We start from the raw sequence: 26,250 nt of genomic DNA on the forward strand, positions 1-26,250 counted from the left end.
CCAACCTAATAATATATATAAATAAAATAATATAAATATATCTGAGCAGCGTGTAGTGCTTTACCTTTCATCGTCTCCTCTTTTCTGTACATGAAATGTAAAACAGCTGCGATTTTCCATTTCCATTTAAATGTTTATTCGCCTCAGATTCACCATCCCTTCGCCTGTGCTCGATCTGTGTACTAAAAACCGGTTTTCGATAGGTTTGTCCATAACGAGACCCCGTCGTTTCAATGTATTGGTCTGGGTAGTACGCCGAAAGTACTTTCACTCGCTGCTAATCTTGTAAGTTTCTGTTGCAAATTCGGTTATGCAAACTTGTGTTTATGATCAAATGTAGGCTATGACAACGCAATTTTAGAGTAAAAACCAATCTGAATGATTGCTGCTATTAAGGTAGCTGTTTTCACTTCCTCATTGACATAGTTGTGAATGTGAAACATAACTTGCAGAGAGGTACGTCACATTCTTGCAACAATATGAAGTTATGTGCATCAGATTAATTAGTGAGGTTAAATTCTTGTTACAGCTAATAGCACATCAACTTGTATTTAAAGGTTATTACAGCATTCCGTTGCGGCAGCTATACCTTAGGGAGTGTAGCTAGCAAGTTAGATAAGTCGGTGGCTGCTCGCTAAAAAAAACTACATAATCACATGTACTGCATAATGCACTGACCTTTATGCAGTTTTGCGCTCAGTCGTTGCCTTTGTCTTTTCAGGTATGTGGACTGAGATGATCGGTCTTCAGCCATGTGGGCTCCTAGCCTGTAGTTTTGGTTGACTCTCCTTACATTGTGCACATGGGGTGGGGGTGTGTATGACCTACCGGGTACATCAGAGAGATGGCGAGTGTCACCCTGTCCCTCTGGCACGCACTCTTAGTGCTGACCCTGTCACTGTCCGCATGCCTCGTATATCTGCGCATTTCTGAACGTACAGCCACACTGAGCAAACGAACAGTACAAGAATCAGAGATAAATTTCGGAGGCAACCAAAATCCAAAAAACTTACGGAGCAGGCAGCATGTCCTCTCCCGCTCTGCACTGGCATCCCCTACGACCGATCCCGAAACACGCGTAACGTTAGAATGTCAGATGCCCCCGGAGAACCGTTTTGACTGCGCCCGGGACAGGACGTTGAGCCGGGCGGAGTGCGAGGCGCGGGGCTGCTGCTACGTCCCGCTGAGAGACGGCCTCTCCGGGGGACCGCCGTGGTGCTTTTACCCTGCATCCTACCCGGGGTACAAGATGGGACCGCTCTCTCCCACCCCTAGCGGTCAGACTGCCACTTTGACCCGCTCCACGCCCTCCTACCTCCCCCGAGACATCTCCACACTGCGACTCGAGGTTATGGCGGAGACGGAGGGCCGCCTTCACGTCACCGTGAGTGAAATATCAGTGGACATCAGTCTGGGCTGTGTCTTAGATGCATTTGTGCGTTTTTCAGTGTGCATTAGCTGGGTGTTCAATTTTTGTCATGCTCGTATTACGTTACATCACATTGCATGCATTTAGCAGACGCTCTTGTCTAGAGCGATTTCCAACACAATACAGCATAAGTGTATCCATTGAAGTTAAATGAATACCAGTGTCAGAACAGGCTACCAACACTCCCAAACTAGTCACATCTTTGCCTGTAGCTGAAGGATCCTGCCTTTTCCCGCTATGAAGTTCCCCTGTCTGTGGCCAAGTCCAACAAGGACACGCCAACCCGAGACTCCCTCTACAGCACTGAATTCCTCCCTGACCCATTTGGATTCATAGTGCGCCGCAAATCCAATGGCCGTGTGCTGTAAGTCCAGTCTTCTGTTCTACAGTGGTAGAAGGATTTTTCCCCAGTCATGTCCAACATTTGTGAAGATTCATGCCCGATGTCATTGTCCGTGTGTTTCCATATCTGTTCATTTGTTCCAGTGGCTGTGTGTGTACTTTTCCTCTGTGCCTGGTCTTGTGTCAGTGTGCCTGTGTATGCTCCTGTGCCTTCGAGTGCGTTTGTTCATGTGCGTCTCAGAGTGTTTCTGTCTGCATGTTCTGCGCATCTCAGTGTGTGGTAATGACACCCGGTTTTTGTGTCCGTCTCAGTGTGAACACCACAGTGGCCCCGCTGCTCTTTGCTGACCAGTACCTGCAGCTGTCCACCTCCCTGCCCTCCGCTCTGGTGTCTGGCCTGGGAGAGCACTACACTCCCCTCGCCCTGGACCTCAACTGGACCAGGGTCTCTCTGTGGAACCGGGACATGGCGCCCCACGTGAGCCCGACGCCGTCGTGTCTGCCTTCCTCTTCGTCTTACTCGCCTTAGCTGCTGCCATCTTCACGGCTCATTGCTGTGACCGGCAGGCACCTGTGAGATTCTTCCCTTTCTTACAGAGCGATGCCAACCTGTATGGATCCCACCCGTTCTATCTGGTGCAGGAAGGGGACGGCCTAGCTCACGGAGTCTTCCTCCTCAACAGCAACGCCATGGGTGAGGGGTGGGAGGGGGTGGGGCAGGCCAAACCTGGTCATACCTCTTATTATAACTTTGTTGTCGTTTTCATTTATAATTGCTAGCTGGGAAACATGTTGCGCTACCGATTCACTCATTTTTAAAGACGGATGTGTGTTGTGGCACTGCAGTGTAACGGGGAACGCGTCCATGTGATTCTGTTTCTCTCCCTCTCTGCGCAGAGGTGGCGTTGCAGCCCACCCCGGCTCTCACCTGGGTGGCGATTGGAGGGGTTCTGGACCTGTACGTCTTCCTGGGCCCTGACCCGCAGAGCGTCGTGCAGCAGTACCACCAGGTCATCGGTAAGACCCGGCTGGGTCTCCTCAGAAACGCTCCAGGCAGATGCGTTTGAACAATCATAAAAACCAAGCTTGTTTATTTCTTCTTGCATTCACTGTTTGTAAAGTAGGGCGAGTTCTGTCTGTATCACCCAGGATATCCCATGATGCCTCCCTACTGGTCTCTGGGATTCCACCTCTGCCGTTGGGGCTACCTCACCACCAACGCTACCCGAGCTGTGGTCCAGCGCATGCATGCTGCAGATTTTCCCTTGGTACTGTCCCTGCGTTGTATGGTGCTCTTGGCACAGTCTTTCAACCTGCTCTGGAAATTCAGTCTGAAGCCAGTGTTCCTGTTTGCCAGGATGTGCAGTGGAATGATCTTGACTACGCTGACAAGCGCCGAGTTTTCACCTTTGACCCGCAGCGGTTCGGGGATCTCCCTGAAATGGTGAAGGAGTTCCACCAGGAGGGGCTTAAGTACATCCTTATACTGGTGAGAGGGCACATGATAGCTCAGACCAGAACATTTTCAATCAAGCTTTCGGCACTCATGCAATTCATCCCATAGCCACTAGGTGGCAACAAAAGCTAACCTGTGTCATCCGGTCCAGTATTATAACCTAGTTTGTCCATTATTTCCTTGTGTCTCAGGACCCAGGGATCAGCAGTGCGAGTCCTCCTGGTTCCTACAGGCCATTTGATGAGGGGTTACGGAGGGGTGTGTTCATCAAAAACGCCACTGGGCAGCCTCTTATTGGAAAGGTACTGTCTCCACCTCCTGTGTGCTACACCCAGTTGTGCTCAATAGATACTGAAAACTCCAGCTCCTCTCATGCACTGTAGTTGTCATTTTCGGTGACAAAGCATATGAACTTCATGCATAAGAAATATTCCATTGTGAATATGCGAGTTAGATTCTGTTCCTATTTCTTTCCCTGTTTTTGGTGAAATACATTGCAAACTGAGTTTGCTTATTGATAAAAAAAAAATTATGTTCGTCTGTGGCTTCAAACCATCCTCCAAACGAATCACAAGCAGCCTAAATCAATACCAGTCACTGTAATAGAGAATAAATTGAAATTTATGCATTTGTGTGCACTGTCTCTACCACTTTCTAGCTGATTCCTGTGTGTGATAGCAGTCCTGTTTCTCACCCCAGAGAACCTACACAGTGCAGTAGGTGCACAGCTAATACGGAGGACTTGAGGCTGGGGTCCTCACAGTGGTACACTGCAAAAAATAGCCCATCAAAAATAAGAAATAAAATAATCAATACAAGGTGTTTTTTGCTAGTAATAAGTGAAAAAATCTGCCAATGGAACTAGTGGAAATACACAGATATTCAAGATGCACCGTCTAAAAACAAGTCCTTGTAGCTCGAGGAAATTTTGCTTGTTTGGTGACTGTGTCTTATATTAAGTGTGAAAAGATATTTTGACTTGAAAAGAGACAAATATGCTTGGTGAGATTTGGATTTTTTGCAGTGTAGACCAGCTGTTCACCAGTATGGCACAGATTTTCTATTTATGGACCAGATAGTCAGCTCTGTGCATCACACTGAAAGTTTTGTCTCTACTATTGTCGGAAGCAAGGAGTGTTCTGGTTGGCTGGCTCGTTGTAAACACTCCTGTAAGGGGCATGGTCTAAAGTGAAACATCCACAGTCAGCATTGGAATGCCGACAGCACCGGAACCTCCAGCTACTAACTGGACCCTCCTAGATGGAAAACTGAAGGAATGCTGGAGCCGAATCTCTGGATGTAATAGAGTATCTGCAATCTTGGTGTCATGTGCCCTCCGAACTGCTCACTCTCCATCTCCTGACTGCTCCCTCCCTCTATCTGTGTGACTGCCTAGGTGTGGCCGGGCCCGACCGCCTTCCCTGACTTCACCAACCCGGAGGCAAGGAGCTGGTGGGAGGACAACATCCGTGACTTCCACAGCAAAGTCGCCTTCGACGGCCTGTGGATTGTGAGTGTCCCTGCGGTCCCCCTGCTCCCTTTAATCAAAAGAAATGTCAAGATTCTTTCTGTCGTACCTCAGCAAAAGTTGTCCTGGCGAGGAAGCTAACAAAAAAAGACACAAGCGAACTCAACAGCTGCTGTTAAAGCCACGTGATGTACCTTAACACCAAAATAAATACAGAACATATATACCTGCTTTATAGCACTTTCTGACTGCCCACAGTCACTGCCACATTCATTGTCCGTGTTGTATTGCTTCATTCATTGCTATCTTTTTGTGTGTTTATTGCTGTTGCTTGTGTTGCAGTGCTTAGTGCAGTGCTGTTTTACGCACTGTAATCGGCCTAATGTTTAACTACTGTTTTCTTGATTATTGTATAACTTTATAAGTCTCTTCAGTACCACACTATGGTTATTGTGGCACTGTATTATCCATAAACACTTTTAGCTCTTATGTGTTACAGATGGTTTCAGGATCTGTACTGTCCTTCATGTGACCTTATCATGTGCACAGTTGTACTCGCTGTGTGAGTTGCTCTTGATCTGAGTGTCTGCCTAATGAGTAATTGTTAATGTAAATTTTAGCTTCTTTATCTTTTAGTGTAATCTGTGCAGGCCAGGCTGGGTGATAGCATTGCACAGGTGGGTTAGTAATTACAGCAGTGTAGAATGCTTTTGTCCAGGAGAGGATGTTAATTGCAGCTGCGCACACTGAAATGATTGGTTTTGACTTGCCATAGGTGTCCTAACTGCCTGTAACATATGTTATTCGAATTCTTTAATCTTGGTTTGAGATCATCTGGTAAAAGGCCCCTCAGCTTCTTAAGAGTGATTGAGACCTTGAGACTATGCTTCGCACAGCACAGGAGCTAAAACTCTATGATTATGCTGTACCTCTGTGGCAGAGGATGATGGGAGCTGTGCTTTGGTCATGCAAGCTGATGCCTCCCTTGTTGTCTCACTGTCTGTACTCAGGACATGAATGAACCTGCCAGCTTCGTACAGGGCTCTGTGGACGGGTGCCCAGACTCTGACCTGGAGAGCCCCCCCTTTGTGCCAGGTCAGGTAACTGCAGCTGCGTGGTTGCTGTGACGTCTGCAAGAGTGCATGACCTTTGACCTCCATCACTCACCCCCTAAGGTGAGGAGTACCTTTCTCGCCTGTAAAACAGTAACTGTGACCGCCTTCCTCTCTGCATACAGGAGTGATTGGAGGCAGCCTGAGCTCGGGCACTCTCTGCATGTCTGGCCAGCAGAACCTCTCCTCCCACTACAACCTTCACAACCTCTATGGGCTGACGGAGGCCAGCGCCACCCACAGGTCAGACAGGGAACTGCAAAGGAACCAGGAGAACTTAGCAGTTGCCCTTAGACTGTGATTTCTAGACAAAATTAAATCAGTTTGTTTCATAAATCAAAAGTCCGTTTTCTCTCACTTCTAAATTGTTTGCTTGACCTTGTAGTGTTAGACACACCTCATGCACTGTACGATCAAGAAATGCGGTAAGCTGTGATTTTGTGACCCTTTGACCCTCCCTTAGCGCCCTGGTAAAGGTGCGGGGATCGCGGCCCTTCGTCCTGTCCCGCTCATCCTTCCCCGGGCTCGGCCGGTTCTCGGGTCACTGGACAGGGGACGTGCGCAGTGACTGGGAGCAGCTGCGGTGCTCCATTCCTGGTGAGGGGAAACGCCCACTGGAAGCTGTACACCTGCTGTCTGTGCAGTGATGTGGGCATTGGCCTGTCCAGCTCTGCAGTGTGCCCGGTGTCTGCGCTGCACTCTGCTGACGTCAGTTAAATAGCATACAAGGGTTAAATGTGAACAGTGATGGAAGCCAGCCCCTTGTCTGTCTCTCTCCCCCAGGGATACTGCTGTTTGGACTCTATGGGGTCCCCCTAGTGGGGGCATATGTGTGTTGGTTTGGGGATGACACCACTGAGGAGTTATGCGTGCGCTGGACCCAGCTGGGTGCATTCTACCCCTTCATGAGGAACCACAACGACAAGCCCAACATGGTGAGACACTGGCCCTGTGTGTGTGTGTGTGTGTGTGTGTTGGGGCGGGGGGAGGGGGGGGTATAGATGTATAGATGAATGGAACAGTACTAAATGATGTATAGTACAATAGTGAATGCAGTGATATTCCTGTGAGTCCTGATAGGGTAATGTTATTGTGGTACAGTAATGGGACAGTGGAAGCAGTAATGTTACTGTTACCTCAGTAATGTTACTGAGGATGTAGTAATGTTACTATGGATGCAGTAATGTTAAAATGGATATAGTAATAGTGCTGTTCATTCTCTCTGTCTCTCAGCCCCAGGAGCCCTATGTGTTTGGGCAGCAGGCCCAGGCGGCCATGCGGAGCGCGGTGACCCTACGCTACTCCCTCCTGCCCCTGCTCTACACGCTGTTCCACCACGCCCACACCTCCGCCAGCACCGTGGCCAGGCCCCTCTTCCTGGAGTACGACGTCCGCAGCACGGAATATCTGAATAATTCAACCGACACAGCACATCCACCGATAACCAGAAACTGCCTTTTTGACGTTGTTTTATTTACTCCGATCTAAGACATCTAAATCACATGAATGCAAAAAAGAGAGTACGTTTTGCATGCTGCTGAATAGATGATGTGTTGGACTGTTTGAACATCACAAAGGGATGAATCTGAGTTACGGCACTACCAAATAGTAAAAATGTTTGCCATGATCAGCATGCAAGGTTTCAGAAGGAAAATATGGAACCGACACTGCTGTAGCCTGTCTGTGTGCATCTCTGTCTCTCTCTGTCCATCGCTGCCAGGTTCCCCTCGGATCCCAACTGTCAGACGATCGACAGGCAGTTCCTATGGGGGAGCTCTCTGCTGGTCAGTCCTGTCCTGGAGCAGGGGGCTGTGGAGTTGGCCGCCTACCTCCCCCCAGGGACTTGGTACAGCCTGCACGATGTAAGCCAGGCCTCTCGTCTCTCGTGAGACTCCGCCAAGCCCCCCCGCCCGCACTCTCTGCCCTCGCTCACCCTCCCCTTTCCCCTCTCGCCGCCCAGGGTCAGCCCTTCTACAGCAGGGGGCAGTACCTGCTGCTGCCCGCCCCCCTGGATACCATCAACGTCCACGTGCGGGAGGGCCACGTCATCCCCCAGCAGGTCGGTCGCCGTGTCCGTCACACGCGTGTGCCACGCTCATCTGTGCGTGTGTCACCCTGTGCCTCACGCCCGCGTGTCTGTTCCAGGAGCCGGCGCTGACCACCTCGGCCTCCCGCAGCAAGCCCTTCCTCCTCACGGTGGCGCTGTCCGAGGGGGGGTGGGCGAGGGGCGAGCTGTTCTGGGATGACGGCGACAGTCTGGACACTTTCGAGAAGGGGGACTACTCCTACGTGATCTTCATTGTCGGACAGGTGCGGTTTGGGATCGCTGTTGCAGTAATTCAGTGCACACGGCACAGTGAAATCTCCCATGATGCTCTTCAAGTGTTCAGCTAGGCTTTGCTTCACAGTATTTGTATTTATTGCCTATGTTTTAAAGCAAAGCTAAAGAGGTCTGATGCTTCTTATCTGTTCATTCTATAAGGCAGAAGTAACCTCTGTGTGCTGGGTGCAGGTGGTTCCCCTATCTCTGTATTCATTGTGTAACACAGGAGTAACCTCTGTGTAATGGGCTGTATGGGATTGCCCTCCCCTCTTCCCCTCCAGGCTGAGCTGGTGAGTCAGCCCATCAAGATAAACGGGGCTCTGGACGGGCTTCTGCTGGGCGGGGTGCGTGTTTTCGGGGTTCCCACCCCACCCCGTGATGTGCGAGCCAACGGCGAGAAAGTGAAGGATTTCTCCTACCGCTCCGACACCAAGGTGAGCATACCTGAGAACTGGGCACTGGACACATCAGTTTCCTCAGCGCTGTCCATTCATTACCATACATTATACAATCATTTAGTAGTCACTCCTATCCAGAACGACTTACATAGGTTGAAATTTGTACATCTTATCCAACTGTACAACTGGATATAAATGAGGCATTGCTGAGGCATTTTTTTGGTTAAGTACATTGCCCAAGGGTACAATAGCAGTGCACCAGGGGGGAATCGAACTGGCAACCTTTCAGTTACGAGCCCTGCTCCTTACCACTACACCACACTGCTATGTTCATCTGCTGTCCTGTCCACTCCTGTAGGTGCTGACCGTGTCCGGACTGACCCTGCCCATGGCTGAGGCCTTCACTGTCCAGTGGACCCTGTAACACCTGACCTCGTACCCGCGGCGCTCCCGTGTTTCTGACCTGATCCTCGTACAGCAGAGTCACGCATCAGAAACGTGGTGTCTCTCTCATCTTTGCCTTCTCCAAAAGGGGCCGCTTAGCTGGGCTGGGCCAGGTTAATGGTGGGATGTTTCTCTCCATGCTGTTTGTGTCTGATTTGCACTACACTGTGCTTTTTTAAATCATGTGATTTCTCTTGGTATTAAATCTATTTTTATTAAATTAATAGAAATGTTTTTTAAAAAATATTCAGTTTGGAATTTTCATTTAGTGCATGAATTGAGTTTAGTATACATGTTTTTTCAGGGTTGTTTTTTATGTTTTAAACGGACATAACATTCAAGTACCATACTTTCACAGACAACCTCAGCTACCACATATTAGCTGAAGACTATAATAACTAAAGCACAAGGCAATTTATTCCACAGTGTGGAATACAGCACAGGTTTGCAGAGTCAAATGCAGTAATCCATTAAGAAAACATTTCTGCAATAGTTGAATAATTGGACCGGTAACAAAACACGGTGACATAACCACAATGACATGTAAGTTAAGCGCACATCTTCAGTTTTGAAAGACCTGTCTGGAACTCTGCCAGGATAGATTGTGATGTATAACCAGGGGTTTTCGAATTGCCTTTTTTCCTTAAGGGATGCTTGCACGCACCTGACACAGAAGATATCAGTTTGCGTTTGTCATTGTCTAAGCCACTGTTAAACAGCCCATGAGAGATGCTAAGAGCCTCAAGGACGATAGTGAACCGTGTTTTGGAAACTGTTGCAGTTTCATTTTGTCACATGCTCACAAGGAACTCTGCATTTTTTATTTTCTCATCGTTGGAGGCCCTGGTCCCAAACAAAGCACGCACGTACGCTACTTAAATTTAAACCAAGGCCGCAATGTCACTGTTCTGTCCAGCGGTAGAACTTTATTTCTATCTTTGCACCACACAGAATCCACCTATGTGACACTTTTCCCCCTGTCCCGTAGATCAGTGTGTACTTCAACCCTGGTCTTGAAGTCATGTATTTCAGCTGGGCAGTTTGCACTGAGTTCAGTTAGTTTGTACTAATCTGCATTTGCCATGTGGATTTCTGGAGTCTGGATTTGCCATCTCTTAACAAGCGTGTGCAATAAGTTTTTAATAGACATAGGTTGTGCGTGGGTTATAGGTTATTTTTAGGTTGTTTGGTCTAACAGAAGGATGTAAGTAAATGTGTGCCTGTTGGTAATTACTGTTTATCTGAGGATGTGAGCCATTTCCCCTGTTGTCTCCTCCAGTGAAGGATGCATTCTCATGTGGTAGAGTTTTTCAAGGACCCGTGATACAAACGAACACGCATTTTCACATTCCATGCATTCTTTCATAAAGAACACATCTGCCTTCAAGGGGGAGGGGGTTGCTGTTAAATGCCATATGGAATTGAGAGAGTTTAATTAATCAGGGACATTACGTCATTATATTTGTCAGTGTAGCGTAGTGGTAAGGGGCAGGGCTTGTAACCTAAAGGTTGCTGGTTCAATTCCCTGCTATGTCATTACTGTTTTACTCTTGGGCAAGGTACTTAACCCACTATTGCTTCAGTAAATTTCCAGCTGTTGGATAAAATTGTAACCTGTGTAAGTCACCCCAGTTAAGAGCATCTGCTAAATGCCAATAAGGTAATGTTTGGAGCCACCTTATTATCTGCTCATTATGTTTTGGCAAGGAATTAGGGAAGAAATGCGAAGGCTTATTTATAAAGTAATGGAAAGCACCCCTGGTTTCTCCAGAAGGTCTCCTAATTCTCACCAGCCCCCTTTCACCAAGCAGGAGAGGGTAAGAAGGTAATATGGCTGCCGGTACAACATGCTTAGAGGTTTGCAAAATAATACCACTCAGTGTAATACTCATAACAATTGTGAATGCAAGCATGCATGGAGGCACTCCAAAGTTTATCAATTGATATGGATAGATACAGGTCTAAACCTGTCCATATCAATTGATTCATCCAGTCCTCCTTCTCCCTCTCTGTTTCCCATGGGCCTCTGGCGCATTCCCTCAATTTGAGGGAACTTTAACCTCAGTGGTAATAAGGATGTGAAAGAGACCAGATGTGTGCAGTTTATCTTAAGCTATAACACAGTGGGAGTGAAAAAGGTAGAATCGGTGGGAGCTGTGCGCTTTTAGATCTCACTGGCTTTAATGTCAACCCCCCTGTAGTTCTGGTATAAAAATGTTTAGCTGAGTGACAATGTAGAGACTGCTTCCTGTGTTGTTTCACCATCTTGTGGATGGTGAAATTTAAAAAGTACATTTTACATTAATTTAAAAGGTAAGAGCAGACTAGAGTCTCAACAAGAGGTGCAGTGTTTTACTGGAGAAATGGACACTTATTATAATAACCATTATATCAACATCTGATTAACTGTATGGTCACCTGTCCTGTCTGGTCACATCTAGTCATCTGTGTATCGTGTTCACTATCATGAGAACTCTGATGAGGCCATTTTTGTCTCTATGCTCTGTCATCAGTCTGTCTTTGAAGAGAGAAGATCCATCATCAGCTAATGAAATTGCCATATCAATGGAAGCTTTTATATATATAACAACAAGGGGTACACTGACTGAGACCAAATCAGAGATCCAATGCTTAGCTAGCAGTGTTAAAGGCAAGATGAGCAAATTTAAAGGTATAGCAAGTAATATTAAAGGGATATCAAGCAATGTTAAAAGGATAAGGAGCAACATTTAAAGGGATATCAACAACATCACCTCAAAATGAGTGACAAAGATGCAAAAAAAAAAATTAGAGTATAAACTCTAATCCTGTCCTGTGAAGTTGTAGGCCTTCATATGTTGTAAACACCCAAATAACCTCATTTTAAAACTTATGTGAATAATTTAAGCTTTTTGTCACTGAATGTCACTGATTCATTTGTTCCTCATGGAATCGTTTCTATAATTGTTTCATTGTTTCTGTGAGGAATATTCAATATTAAATGGTGTGCTTGGTGAGTAAGCATTGAATTCATTATTGTATTTGTTCATTTGTTATTTGTTATTCAAACCATGAAGATAGGACAGCATTTCAATAAATTGTAAATACAGGCCTGGTCCACATTTTAGCTTGAGGGATTATATGAAGCTGATTGCGCTTCTTCAGAGAGGAGGTGACAATCAGGAAGCATAGGAAGTTGTGGCTGAACATTTCCAGAGTCCTTCACTTTCCCTTGTGTCATATAAAAAATCATTTGGCTGGATCCTGACCCACAAATAACACATACAGATAGTCTCACTTCTGTGAATGAAAGGAAATCCATTCTTACATATTTCCTCCCTTCAGAAATGCAATGAGTTGGAATGTGGTATTGTTAATGTACCATCTATCCCCACTCTTTTTGAAGAATCACATTTTGGGTGATGTCTGTTCCTGTGCTTCTTTCCTGTTCAAACCTAGGCATGGGGACCACTTGGGGGAAACGTCACAGATAAATGTAGCATGCTGCCTTTGTCGGATCATCCTTGGGGAAACCGGGCTGATCTGAATGGTCTGAAATAAACCAAACACATTATTTGTTTGAAAAAGTTTAGTGGCCATTCTTTTAATTGAAAGCTAGAGTAAAGCTTGTGAACAAACACAGTCTTCACGTTACAGAGGTGATAAATATCAAAGGTTGCAGTAATATCAAAGGTTGCAGACGAGAATAAAGAATATAGCTTCAGTGTTACTATCACGGGGTTTAATGGATTAGGATATTCCCGTTCCTGAGTTGTGTCTGCCCACGTTCATACAGCCAGGGACAGTGTAGTGTAATAGGTTAGTGTAATATGGATACATTAATGTATCCATAGTAACATTACTACATCCTCAGTAACATTACTGAGGTAACAGTAACATTACTGCTTCCACTGTCCCATTACTGTACCACAGTAACATCAGGACTCAGGTTAGTGTAATACAGGTTAGTGTAATAATAATAGCAATAATAATAAAAGAAGAAGAAGAATCATCATCATCATCATCATCATACAAATTGTATTCGTGAATTAGATAAAATGGTTCAGTGAAAAATAATATTTTCTTTTCAGATTATTTTAAGTATGTCAATGTACCGGAGATCTGCTAAACAATTCAACAACTCGATATCTGTAACTGCCACACTTGCAAATATAACTATTGTACTGTTGCAGATGTTTCAGGCTCTGAAGGTTTCATTCAATACGTTGCTACTGACGATTCATAATTCCTGTCGCCTGTGTTGTCGGTTTGATTTCATAACCCCTCAGATAGCGTGACTGCTCTACGCTCCCCATCCCATTACATTCGCTGAACTCTCGTCCGGGCAGTTATACAGAGAGGAAACGGACTGCCATCCCGGAAGCAGCGGAATTTTGGGGGTTGGGATAAACGATGGCAGCAACGTGTAGTAGGGAGCTGCACGGATAAACACACACTCAGCGTAATAAAACACGGGAGTGGAGGTTACATACGGCGCCAACAGAGACCAAAAATTACCGCATCGCAATGGAGATGGACGAGAGGAACTGACAGCAGTTACGAGCGGCACAGGGTGAGAGGACTGGATTGCACGTATATAGCTAGTATCTCATTATGTCGCTAACGTTAAATAGCTAGATACTTAATATTTATTGCCTCCTTGGACAGGTGTATTTGAAAAGGCATGGGGTCATAATGAGCGCGTATCTCTTACGGCGGATAAACCAGTATAGTTCCACATTCCCTCATTCACGTTCAAGTAGCATTAGTGTTTCTCCGTGCTTGGAAGTTGAAAGGGATGGTGACGCGATAGCTGGGGATTCTGGGGGGGGATATGGAATAATTTACCCATAGCTCTATAGCTAGCGAGCTCGCCTTGCTACAATATGTAGCTATCTGACGTCACATAACAACCGTAGCTGCGACCGTAACCACGGCTTCATCGGAATGAAATAAAACAAGTGATACTAGTTTGAGCATTAAGGAGATCGCGGGAAAGAGTTCCCCTTCACCCCGCGTCAAGGGGACGTGTAAAGAGACTCCTGTTACAGGATACATTAGCTAGGATAGCTAGCCAGCTACCCTCAGCTACCAACGCTCTTGAGGATACTGTAACCATGATGAGAAGAGGGGGGATATCATTTTTCATGATCTTATAGAATAAAGCTTACTGAACGTCAGGACATATTTGTTTTTGTTTTTTAAGATTTCGAATTATTTTAGCTAAATCACATGTAAGAAGTATAATAAGTCAGCAGTTGTGGGAAAGCAGTTGGGTGACTGGCTAATTTTATTTGCAGAGTAGAGTATTTGTGTGTGCTTAACGTGAGCACTAAATGTCAGCAAACCTGTTTTACTCACATTCATTTAAGTGTAATATCTTCTGTGCGCTAGTGAATGGAGCGGGGGGTTCAGGTTTGACCTGCAGGGTTTATGCATAAAAGAGGAACCAGACAGACGGTTCATTTCATGAATTTGTAATTCCACAGGACGACTTATGCAAATGTGGAAAGAATACGGCGAGAAAGAAAGAATACTTGAAAGTAACGAGAAAGGAAGCTTTCAGACTATAAAGTTTGCTGAGCAAACTTTGCTGTAGCGATTACGTGTCCCTAATATCCAATAACAGGTGTAAAATATTTGCATGCAAACGATGTAGTGTTACTACACAGCTAGACTACAGCTTGTGAGCGCAAAGACACTCAGTTAGTTGTGACCTGTACGCTGACGTTGCTTATTTGGCTGAATAGACAAAACTCACTTAAGTCATGCAAATGGTAACTGCACCTTTTCCTCCCCAAAGACGTTCATTTACAGGGGAAATATGTACATTGATATAGTGCTCAAAGTACGTTCTCCCTGCTTAAACATTAAATGTACCTATCGGTCCAAATTCATTTGCCTTGTATATCTTTAAACCTTCTCCTGGAAATAAATACATGTTGCATAGCTTCTGTGTCTTTGAGAAAGGTACTTAACTTTCTGTAAATATGAAGTTGTATAAATGAGTAACATTATCAGAATTTGTATACCATGTATATTTGTATAACATATTGAAATGGCATCAATAAAGTGTTTGTCAGAAAACATAAAGAGATAAGTGAATCAATGAATGATAATAAAGTAATAACAATAAGAACATTGGTCGGCTCATGTGACATGAGAGCTAAACCCTGCTTTTAATCATTTGATCACTGTTGTGAAAAATGATTCAAATGCACTGAGTACTGTAGAACAAAGGAAGGTTTTCAGAAATCGAGCAATGTGGATTAACATGGCCTGCTAAAAATGCGGTGGGAATGTATTATTTTGTCCCAGTGAGGCTGTGCTCTCACTTGCATTCTCGTCCGTGATGTTTCCGGAACCTTCCCTCCGCCAGCCTCATCTGGTGCTTGGACGTGGCCGGCGTGAGGCGAGAAGGGTCTCCGGGGGAGAGCCTGACAGCTCGGTGGAGGGTTGTGATGAGGACATCGACCGCTGCGGCGGCGGGAACGCGGGGCCTGGGGTGTTGACAGCAGGGGTGTGAGAGAGACTGAGAAGCTGTCAAGGCTGCGTGCTGGATCAGCCAATTTGTTTGCTTAGTCACAGACTCAGGATAGAGCAGTGAGACTCTCCTTCTGTCGCCTGCAGTTATGTGAGCTCCTTAATGAGAACAGAGAGAGAGGGAGAGCTATGCTCCTTTCAAACTCCCACTATGTTACAAGTACCATGTCACTCATGGTTAACGCAACAGTCTGCCACCTTGAGTGTTACCTCTACTTGAAAATTGTCAAGCGGGCTGGTTTTGGTTGCAGTAACCTCCTCTTTTTGTTGGACATCGCTAAAGTTGAAAGGGATGTTGACATTATCGACTGGGATTCTGGGGATTGAAGAATAATTTACCATAGCTCTCTGCCTTGCAAGATAGCCTTGCTGTGGTATTTAATAATCTGTTGTCACATGACAGCTGGAGGAAGGACTGTAACTGCAGCCTTATTGGAATGGAATGAAGTGACACTAGTTGAGCGATCACTTTGGATTTGACAGCAGCAGAGGGTAGCAGTGTTTAGATAGCACGGTCGCTAATTTGCAATTTGAAGAGTCTCAGAAGAGCAGGCGGTTGGTGTGATGGCCTTGCTGTGTGCTACTTGGGGTGGAAGAAGGGTGTCGTGCCGGGCGTTGTAAGGAGAGGGCGAGAATGGGACTCTGTAACAAATGGCTGAGTGCTCTGTAGGACTGTGCCAGCTTCCCTCAGCCCGTTCCAGAGTGCTGGACTTGAGGGCATCCTGTGTAATCCTTTGCTACAGGAAGCCATGAGGTACTTTAGTCAGAGGGAGGGATCCTGAGTTTTCCTCTGAGGAAAAAGGAAAGAGGACTGTGGCTTTCCTGAGCGAGCAGGGTGAGAGAGAGCCCGTTCTGGGTTGAAAGCACAGGGGCGCTGGAACGGGGCCGACTGTGAGCTTGTGGGGGTTTCGGGGAAACGTTGGCGTGTACGTTTCACCGGCCGGAAGGAACCCTGTGTCATGTTCATAATTTTCTCAGAAGTCATTTTTGAAATGTGAGCGGCTTTAACTTTGAAACCTGTTGGAACCCTTTTTAACTGCCGCTCTGACAACCCACCAATTTCCCTCAAAGCAGGAGGCGGTGAGCCAAGTCATGACAATTTCTTTGTAGATCCAATTGAACAGGATCTGAGAAAGTATCGACTTAAAGACATGAAACACCAGTGTTTGAATCCAAAATGTAGTAGTGTAAACCATTTGGAAATAGTTATCAAGAACTTTGACCATTATAAAAGCTGCTAACAGTAAGATTTATTTTACTGTAACCTTCCTCATTGTCTATCTTTCAATTGTGTATATGCACAAAAGCCATGGTTTCATGTATCTGCCGGGTACAATACAATTTTATGTTGTGGTCTTGGCACACTAAAACCCTCAGGCAGACTATAACTTCAAGGGGTTGTTGACTTGACATGAAATAACCCTTACAGACAGTGTTTATTTAAGGAGGGACGCCACATGTCGTCAGGTCCAGATAACAGGACCTACGAGCTGAGTCACACATTGCGTGTAGTGCAGTCCAAAAACACCATAATAGGTGTACAGTACTCTCTGAATATACAGTGTATTACCTACATACTGACAGACATGCAGCCCAATCTTAAACTAGGCCCATACAAACTGATACCGTATTGTATATTTGGCGACATAATGTGGCCTATAAATGAAAATGGCCACTTGTGTTTCTGGAGCCTGACCCGTTTTCATTTCACAGCTGTAAAACTGTACTGAAATGCTGTGCAAAAGAACAGCTCTTGCCAGCACTGCATTGCCTCTTGTAATGGCTGAAATGGTTTGCTTTCATATAGAAATGACTGAGGGTGATTCCTTGCCTCAAGAAAATTCAATAAGGGGATTTTGGCGCTGCTGGGTTCGAAAGTTATAATCTTTATTGACCGAGCTGTGCTCAAACAAAAAGTGTAAATTGTATACATTCACCAGATCTCTGCAGCCCTGTTTCACAATCAGCAGTTGTACTCTGGGCTCGTCTCCACAATAACCCCTGAACTCGTGCAGGAGTACTGAGGAAAAATAAATTCAGTCCTCCAATGCACTCACACAGAGCCAATGGTTATTTGTCACACAACGTGTCACACGGCACACTACAATGGAGAATAGGCGCCACCCCACTGATGTCATCGAATCAGGTGCTTGATGAATTTCAAGGTGCCTGAGGGTGGCAAGACAAGGAACCCCTTGCTGACACACCCACCCCTATCCCTGGCAGAGCAAAGTGTGTTCCACTACTGTGCACTCCCAGTTATTGTCAGCTGATGACATAGCTGGAGTTGAACCTGGGCTGTAGACCTCTGCCTGTGCTGGAGGCGGGCACCATAACCAATAACCAGACTTTTAAGGAGAGAAAGTAAAAAAGAAATAACAGAAAAATGCAGAAATCTGGGAGGCTGTCTGAGAGGGGCTTGGAAGCGGTTTTAATTAAGGCTCACCTTTTCACTTCTGGGGGGTTTAGTTATTTAAGTTTAAATCCTCGGGTAAGCCTCCCCCAAGAATTGTTTGAATTTGAAAATTCCATTGTCTTGAACATTTTAGGACGTTTTTGGTCAAACCACACGACTTATATTCTTTGGGCAGATGCTGGTGGACATTTAAGAAAAATTAAATATTTCTGTTGGCTGCTCATTTGGTATTTTTGGTAAATGGATGAAGCTGATTTTATTGTGTTGAAGCAGTGCTGGTGGGCACTTTGTGGAGCTGTGGGACTCATGAAAAGGGCAACTGTCTTGAAATGGTCACAGCCCGGTGTTGGCGTGTGCCGTGTTTTCATATGGCCACAGTTTGACCTGCTTTTGTCTTTAACACGACACACTGAGAGAGAACAAAAGGTAGATTATTTTGTTAATTTTACGGTACGTGCTTTTGAGCATTACTGCCAATGAAAACTTTTGTCAAAGCTTTCTGTAAATATGCCCAAAGCTTTTGTCTTTGTATATTTACAGAAGCCTCAAGGCAGGCCATTCCAGGTGAAAACAACTTTGGCTCAAACCTCTCATATTTTCTCAGTTCGGTTGGCACAACTCTCCCGGTGAAACAGCTGAGGCAAACTTCGCATTTGTGTCTGAAATGGTTTTTTGATGTGGCAAAGTGGAGTCATTGTCTTTTGCTATTTATGTAGGCGTCCTCACAGACATGGTAAAGAATCATAACCGAGTCTGACTCTCTCACTGCCTCTCTCTCTTATATTTGCTCTGCTTTTTTAGTATGACCATTTATAATACAATTTACACAAGCAGCCATTCAACAAACATTAACATAAATGTGAAAAGCACAGATTGACCATTCATAATCAACAAATACATATACATTAACACAGACACAGTAGCAGTCAAGATATTCCTGGCCTTGGTCCCTGTTTATGGCTGTTCAGTATCTCTCAGGCTCTGATAAGCAAAAACACACTACAGCCGGTGCTGCATTTCCCCCTTTCTGAGGGAGATTGAGAGTTTTTTTTCCTTATCTCTCATTTTAGTAGAAATTAGCAATGAGGAATTTGGTTTTCAGAAACCAGTGTTTTTTTTTTTGTATTTTTGAGTATTTCTCACTATATAGGAAGAAGTCCACCTTTGTCGCTACCTCACCTGTCCTCTGGTCTCTCTCTCACACTCTGCGCATGTCTTTCTTGTCCACTCTTTCTCTCTCCCTCTCGGTCTCAGAGGATGGGAGCAGTCTCCAGGTTTTGGGGGAGATGTCTCTGGGTCGACTTTTGCGACGCGCCTCCTCAAAGGCCTCTGACCTCCTGACCTTCAACGCCGGGTCGGGGGGGTCGCGGAGCGTGCTGGATGGCGAGATCATCTTCTCGAAGAACAATGTTTGTGTGCACCCCACGGAACCCCTGCCAGGTCTCGCCGAGCACCACCCAGGTACGACCAGGTGACCATGCCCACCTCTCACTCTGTCACTGTGTCCCCTTCTTTCCAGCTGTAGAGCTGGAACCAGGATGGCTCATTATACTCCTGTTCCACTATAGAGCTGGAATCTGGCTGGCTCATAATATCGCTTTTCCACTGCAGAGTTGGAATCAGGCTAGCACAAGCTGTAGCCAAAGCCAGCTGACCAGCAGATGGTGTAACTGTTTTTCCATTGCTTTTACCCACAGCCAAAAGTGTATCATGATGTCACGCTGAAAGCTGACATCTGTTTTAATCAAGACAGCTGTTTGGATTTTTTCTGCATTCCAAGGCTAAGACTTTTTTGAAAAAAAAATCCTCCACATAGCCTATGTCTACATCTTGCTGTTTGCTATGATCAACAATGGCTACACCAGTAACGTAACGGGTCATACTAAATGCACAGAGCCTGGAGTAGTGTAAGAAAATTTGTGTGGGTACAGTAGGTACTGTAGTGGAAACTACAGTGGGTACTATAGTGGAAAAAATGTATCAGTGTTTGAATTCCTCCTTCCCTGCTAGTGTATGAGTATATGCGGGTACCTGTGTCTCAGTGCTGTTCTCCTGTCTGTCAGGGTACCTGTGTCTCAGTGCTGTTCTCCTGTCTGTCAGGGTACCTGTGTCTCAGTGCTGTTCTCCTGTCTGTCAGGGTACCTGTGTCTCAGTGCTGTTCTCCTGTCTGTCAGGGTACCTGTGTCTCAGTGCTGTTCTCCTGTCTGTCAGGGTACCTGTGTGTGCACTTGGAGAAGGATGAGGCCCTGGGCAGCACGCTGATCCTCACCTGGGTTCCCAACTCGCGAATCCAGCGGCAAGACGAGGAGGCGCTGCGCTACATCACGCCCGAGAGCTCGCCCGTCCGCCGGAACCCGCGGCGCCACCCGCGCCGCGCCCACTCCCGCCCCCCGCCCGCCGAGGAAGAGGAGGAGGAGGAGGGGGGAGGGGCAGGGGAGAACCTGAACTCTGAGCTGCAGCAGCAGGAGGAGGGGGACGAAGGCTCCTGTGATCTGTCAGCTGACGAGGTGAGCCGCGACAGCACCCTGGGCTCCGACTCGGACACGTTCTCCTCGCCGTTCTGCCTGTCGCCCGTCAGCGAGGCCCTGGCCGAGAGCAGCGGCTCGGTGTTCCTGGACAACGAGAGCAGGTGAGAGGGAAGCTGGGAATGAGAGGAAGATGATGAAGGCGATGAGATCTTTTATCCTTCAAGTAAAACGCTAGCCAGGATTCACAGGCTGCAGGAACGCACAGTGCCCCCATTTTCTCCACCAGATGGCGCACTTTGATGGTTGTTGCATACACCTCTCTGTCTAGGAGTTCTTGCAAGGCACATGTAAAATGATATATTTTCCTGCTACAGCTCAGAAATAGTTTCTTAACTCTGAGTATTACTGTGCACATGCAGAAACTACTACTACAAGCAAAGCAATTTCTCTGTAGTTTCATCTTATAGAATGCCATCTTTTGAGAAGTTGCTGAACCAAAAGAAGAAAAAAGATTCGCCATTTACAATGTGTAGATGCAGAAGCCCAGTGACCATAGCAGTTGCAACCATTTACCTGTAGACAACACCGTATTGGAGCCAAAGTGCTACTTTTTCCTGTGAGTGCTTTGCTAACTCAAAAACAGATCAGTATAAGATACTGCACTGTCTGTAAGAAGACAATGCTGTTCCGCAAGAGCAAGCAACAGAAATGCGTTGTACTGCATGACTGGGCTGCGGAAACGAGCAGGAATTGTTCTAACACACACCCCCACTTGTTTGGCATGGATTCTTTATGCTGTACATGAGATCGCAGTTGCAGGGCTTGCTCACAGACATTGGCACCAGGCAAATGCTTGCACATCCACCTGTGCTGATGTCATCTGGGCAGGCTTGCTGGCAGTAGGTACACATGACTGGATTGGTGCATCCATTTCTTATCAAGGTCATTTAATCCATATTACCTTTTGTAAGCTAGCAGTCTTTTACAGAGGACTACCAGGAAGTTTTAGTGTAAGTCTGCACTGCTCATGTCGTGATACTGTAACCTGTCGAGATAAGGTCTCGACGTGTATTTGATATGATCGGTATGTTTTTTTATGCAAATGTTAAGGTATATTGGTATTGAGAAGCAAAAATAAGACCAAGGGGAATTCCATGGGGTCAAATACTTCGTTTAATTTCAGACTAATTTTGTATTTATGTTAAAGTGGAAATGATATGACAGTTCCTGTTATAAATCTTTAAAGACGCTGTTATGCTTCATTTTTGAATGCAGAAGATGAATTTCTAATTACTTTACAAATTAAGGCCTTCAGAAGATATAGAAGCCGGTGTTTAGATTCAGTGAGAGGAAATTAAATATAGTCTCTCAACATTGTCTCCTGATGATGGTAAGCGAAAGGTTTTTGTTTGGTAGGTAATCTTCCATTTTCAACTCATCATAAAAAAGGCAAACCAAACAGTATTTTTTTTATCTAAAAGCCTCTATGAACGAGTTATTTACTCTGTGTTGATCAGTGTTTACTCAAGAGTGACGCATTTTAATCCTCATTGCTGACATTTATGAAAGATGGGCGCAACCCCCATGAGCTCATGTCAAATATTTGTTTCCAAATGTTGCGCCAATCCCAGTTCTGACCGAACACCAGTGAGACCAGGAAGTACATGGGGCCAGTTTTGTCAGATGGAAGTGATCAAGGCCGTGTATGTGCTGCCTCCAAACCACTCCCCTTTCAGAGGAATTGAACTCACAAATTCAAACCACTGATTTGCTTGTTAAACTGGGCAGGAATTCCGTTTAAGTGGAATTTGTTTTGTGGAAATGTGCCAGGACAACTTTTGTGTCTCGCTGAGTCGTGACTGTATGGCCAAAGCCTTCAGGAAACCTACACAGATAACTCCTCCATTGACAGGGCCTTGATTTGCTTCTAATACCAGAGGGTGGCCATTTTCAGTATTTGCATCTGTGTGTGGGATGTCTCTTGGACTTAGTAAGTGAAAAAACGTGGAACTCAGTCGTCCATTTCACTTCTGACAAACTTCTGAAGCGGCCCATCTGACCTTGCCTGGCCTGTAACTCTGACTGTCATACCTAGTTATGAAAATGTGTTTGCCTTCATTTCCTCTTGACACTTTGTATAGTCAGGGCAGTTCTTCCAAGAGTGCAAGGCACAGCAGTGACCACACGGGGGCGGCAGAGAGAAGAAGATGACGGGGGAGGTTGAGAGACACTGGGTGGAAATAGTGAGGGAGGGAAAGCAAGTGTTATCCATGATGGGGTGGGGAAGAGTGTGTGTGTGCGCTACACTACAGTGTAGAAAGTGACAGGTTCACTCATTTGGTTTGTGGAGGTGGTGTCTCCTGGTTCTTAAAATCACAATGGTGAGGCTCACAGGAAAAAGAACAGGCTCACTTTCACAATCTCTCATCATAGGTGTCGTGGACATCCTGATGTAAACAGTGAACTAAACTCTGAGACAGAGGCGGCTTCTCCTGCGCTGACCCTCAGATGACCCAGGAAGGTGTGAAAGCACATATTATGGGGGGGGGGGGGGGGGGGGGGGGGGGAGAGACTCCTAACAAGTCAATCTCCGGACAGTGCACCACGGGCTGCAGACGACAGCAGTTTATGGGAAATACGGTCCTTAAAAAAGGCAACATTTTTAACATTTTCAGCTCAAGAGTTCAGATTTAACCGTGTTCCGTCATGCTTGGCTGCTAATACACATTGGTGCCTTGAATTTTGAAATGTCAGCTGAAATGTAAGGCCTTTCAGTTAACCAGTCCTGCAACAAAATTTCATCTTGAATGTCAAATGTCTTAAGCATCAAAACATCACAATAATGGAGTGGTATCTTCTGTTCATTTTTTCATTTAGTTTAATGTGCTTATCAGCATACTCCTAACAGGGTGCAACAAATAACTAAAAAACACTGCATATAAATATAGCTCTTTTCTCAATCCCAAAGGTCTGTAAGACCATGATATACCTTTATAGACCATTATCATGGTACCAAGCATGGCGGAGAATGGACCAGAGCCTATAACAGCTTTAGAAATCATGGAAGATATAGTCAGGGGGATCAAACTGTAACAATAGAAACCAGGGTTGTCTCTACAATAACTAGATCAGAGCCGGCTTCATTCAGATAAAGGCTACATTTCCTGGTGAGGAATTCATTAAGGCAGGAATTGTACTGCAGTAAATGACAGATACCAGCAATTTCATTGGATAATAACCTCCTAGAGCCAAGCCAAAGGAGTGGGTGTCCATTTGGACCAATTCACCCAGCCGTGACCAAATCCACTCTCGCCCGCTGCAAGCCGAAACCTACAGCCGTGATTTAATTTCCTCTGAAAAGGCCTCCTGCAGAGCTGTGTATGAGACATCATGAAGGCCAGTGTTTCGTCACAGTGGAAGTCTCCATAAGTGGGCAGAGCCACTTCAGGTGGATATACTGACCGAAAAGTAATATGGTGGATTCAGACTGTAGACTCACAAACTTGGACATACAGCATCAAGGGTCTACATTTCAGTCTTTCCCACAGAATGTTGCTGTGGCAACTCTTATTAAACAGAAGGGAGGAAAGGCCCAACAGAAGAGAGATGCACCCTTTTATGGAAACTGGGTAACTGGGTAGAAGGGAACCCCCTATCTGTTTGTGAGCCGTAAATGGTTTAGTGTTTCTGGTAGGAAATGAAGGGGAAAAAGACAAAATGAAATAGGATTATGTGTTAAAAATAATAATAGCAATAGTTATTCTTGTTCATGAATTTGAATCAGCGTTCTGGCACCCTGAAAACATAATCCACCCTCTTGCAAAAAATACTGCAATTGGGTAGTGAAGGATAGTGGTGATTATTTAGTGATCATTCACCGAAAAGCCAACAGTAGCATTTTAAAATGGTAAAGGATAAGAACAGATTTTCTGATATATGATTTCCTGATCATATGCAGGGTAAGGAGGACATGGAGGCTGCCTTTATGCTAACCTCTTAAATGATTAAATGAAATGTCTGTTCCTGGTCATGATTGTGGGTGATGGGATCTCAAAGTCCTTACAGATGAGGGGGTGGGGGGGGCTCACCTAATCTACCACATAATGTGTAGGACCCATGTGGGTATCAGAGTCATCACTATGGAAGACCGTCGCACAATAGCAGCATATATTTCATATATTAACAAGACTAGCTACTAGACAAGACTATTTGTATTGGATGTGTTCCTGAAACAGAAACTTGTTGTTGAATATAAGTAAAAAATTAAATGCTATATTTTTATGATCAAATAAATGTGTAAATATAGATTAAATCAAAGGTTTTTGTTTGGAAGAAAATGGTTGCTGTAGTTACGATTAAGACACCAGTTATAGAGGGCATTGGTCCCCATCTGAACTGAGTTTGTGAAAATCATAGCTTCACAAGAATTCAGAAAGCAGACCTTGCTAATAAAGCAGACCTAAAAAGCACATAAGCCAAGTTTCATAAAAGAAAGGGCCTGAGGAAGGAGACAAACTGAAGTATCTCTGCATCATATTTAAGTTGATTTTGAGCTTATAGTTATTTTATGATGACAGAGTCGACTTGAAAGATAAGCTTGTTAATTGCTCTTGTGGACTGCTGTGTAAGATAGCTCGCTACATTAGCTAATGTTAGCTACATTAGCTAACAACAACAAAAAATGTATAGTTTAGCTAGATACTGTGTTGTTACTTTACCAGCTATCTCAAGAGGGGCATTGAGTATGCCTTTAGTAATTGCTGAAAAAAATTACATTCTAAGAAGTTTCACTTTGTAAGCTGGCTACATTAGCCACACTATTTACAGGGAGCAACTAGTCTGTAAATAATATTAGCAAAATAATCCATTATGAATAATCTGTTTCATGGCCTTATTCTCCTTTTTCTTTGCAGCGTCTGCCTGCACCTTCCTGAGAAATGGAAGCATTTGTTCAATTTTACCTGATAAATTGCAACCGTCTATAAATGTTGACTCTGTCACGGTTAGCCCTCTAATCCATTCATGGATTATTGAGAATTTGAGTGTCTGCTCTTTTTTTTTCCCAGGCATCAGATGTGGAATAACCCCCACACTAACATATTATAATGGGAGGTTGAAGTGATGAATCTTGATAGTAAATGTCAAGTGAAAGAGGCATCACAGAGATATAAATTTATAATCTCACAGTAAAAGTGCATGGTTACGTATTCAGAGTTTTAAATTAGCATTAACATTTCATAGTTTTTTTTTAAATAAAAGTATATGTAAAACTTTTAGTTCTCCTTTTCTCTCCTTTAAATTCCCTCTCCTCCCCCTTCTCCCCTTCCTCCTCCTCCTCTTAAGCCCTCTACTCGTCCTCATAGCTACTCCTCCTCCTCACCCCACTCCTCCTTTTCTCTCCCCATCCTCCTTTTACCCCCTTCCCCTCCATCTTCCTCTTCTTCTTACTTTTGCTGCCTCATTCCCTCTCTTCCTCCTCCTCCTCTTCTCTGGGTGCTTGTGGGAGATGGTCCTCCCTGAGCTGCTTGTACACCGGGCCCCCGGTCCCTGCGTGACGTTCACATGCTGTCCTGAGAGTGGGGTGCATCACCCAGGTGGGGACCTCAGCCCCTCTCCAGGCTTGTGTCAATACCAGGCCCTGGGCTCGCCGCAGTGAGAGGAACGTTATTAAATATTTCATGAGCAAGCGCTTTGTACAGCGTCTCTGAACGCTCACCCCCTCAGTGAGCACGGAGCTCAAACAGCTGCTGACAGTATAGTGCAGACTCTAATGTGCTACACTTTCAGTGTAATGTAATTTGTATACTTGTGTATTTGTATTAAGCATGCATTTTTCCTTTTTTGCTTTTGGCGTTTTGGCTCCCTTTTATGT

The 26,250-nt window shown here is 45.2% G+C and overlaps 2 protein-coding genes across 2 annotated transcripts in view; both read left to right on the forward strand.

Annotated features, from left to right (window-relative positions):
• Positions 1-727: 727 nt before the first annotated feature.
• gaa (glucosidase, alpha; acid (Pompe disease, glycogen storage disease type II)) lies at positions 728-9,114 on the forward strand. Its single transcript, XM_036552862.1, has 19 exons — positions 728-1,384; positions 1,642-1,793; positions 2,084-2,249; positions 2,369-2,465; positions 2,669-2,788; positions 2,921-3,039; positions 3,129-3,260; positions 3,419-3,529; positions 4,624-4,737; positions 5,706-5,790; positions 5,933-6,050; positions 6,271-6,404; positions 6,591-6,742; positions 7,041-7,189; positions 7,528-7,669; positions 7,768-7,866; positions 7,953-8,117; positions 8,412-8,564; positions 8,887-9,114. The coding sequence occupies exons 1-19, from the start codon at positions 845-847 to the stop codon at positions 8,950-8,952; spliced, it is 2,814 nt and encodes a 937-aa protein (XP_036408755.1). The 5' UTR covers positions 728-844; the 3' UTR covers positions 8,953-9,114.
• Positions 9,115-13,284: 4,170 nt separating this feature from the next.
• The window catches only part of tbc1d16 (TBC1 domain family, member 16), a 29,802-nt gene continuing 16,836 nt past the window's right edge, over positions 13,285-26,250 (forward strand). The window contains exons 1-3 of the mRNA XM_036553201.1: positions 13,285-13,524; positions 19,165-19,371; positions 20,122-20,539. Of these exons, the coding sequence (XP_036409094.1) occupies positions 19,197-19,371; positions 20,122-20,539 (593 nt within the window). The 5' untranslated portion in view covers positions 13,285-13,524; positions 19,165-19,196. The remainder of the gene's footprint in view (positions 13,525-19,164; positions 19,372-20,121; positions 20,540-26,250) is intronic.

Source organism: Megalops cyprinoides, chromosome 19 (assembly GCF_013368585.1).
Source record: "Megalops cyprinoides isolate fMegCyp1 chromosome 19, fMegCyp1.pri, whole genome shotgun sequence".
NCBI classification, from domain to species: domain Eukaryota; kingdom Metazoa; phylum Chordata; class Actinopteri; order Elopiformes; family Megalopidae; genus Megalops; species Megalops cyprinoides.

Bases quoted from the DNA above. Each gene is read 5' to 3' on its own strand.
- gaa (XM_036552862.1), top strand. From the start codon at position 845: ATGGCGAGTGTCACCCTGTCCCTCTGGCACGCACTCTTAGTGCTGACC. The intron at 1,794-2,083 runs GTAAGTCCAGTC...TGTCCGTCTCAG, and splicing joins AAATCCAATGGCCGTGTGCT to TGTGAACACCACAGTGGCCC. The intron at 8,118-8,411 runs GTGCGGTTTGGG...CTTCCCCTCCAG, and splicing joins TGATCTTCATTGTCGGACAG to GCTGAGCTGGTGAGTCAGCC.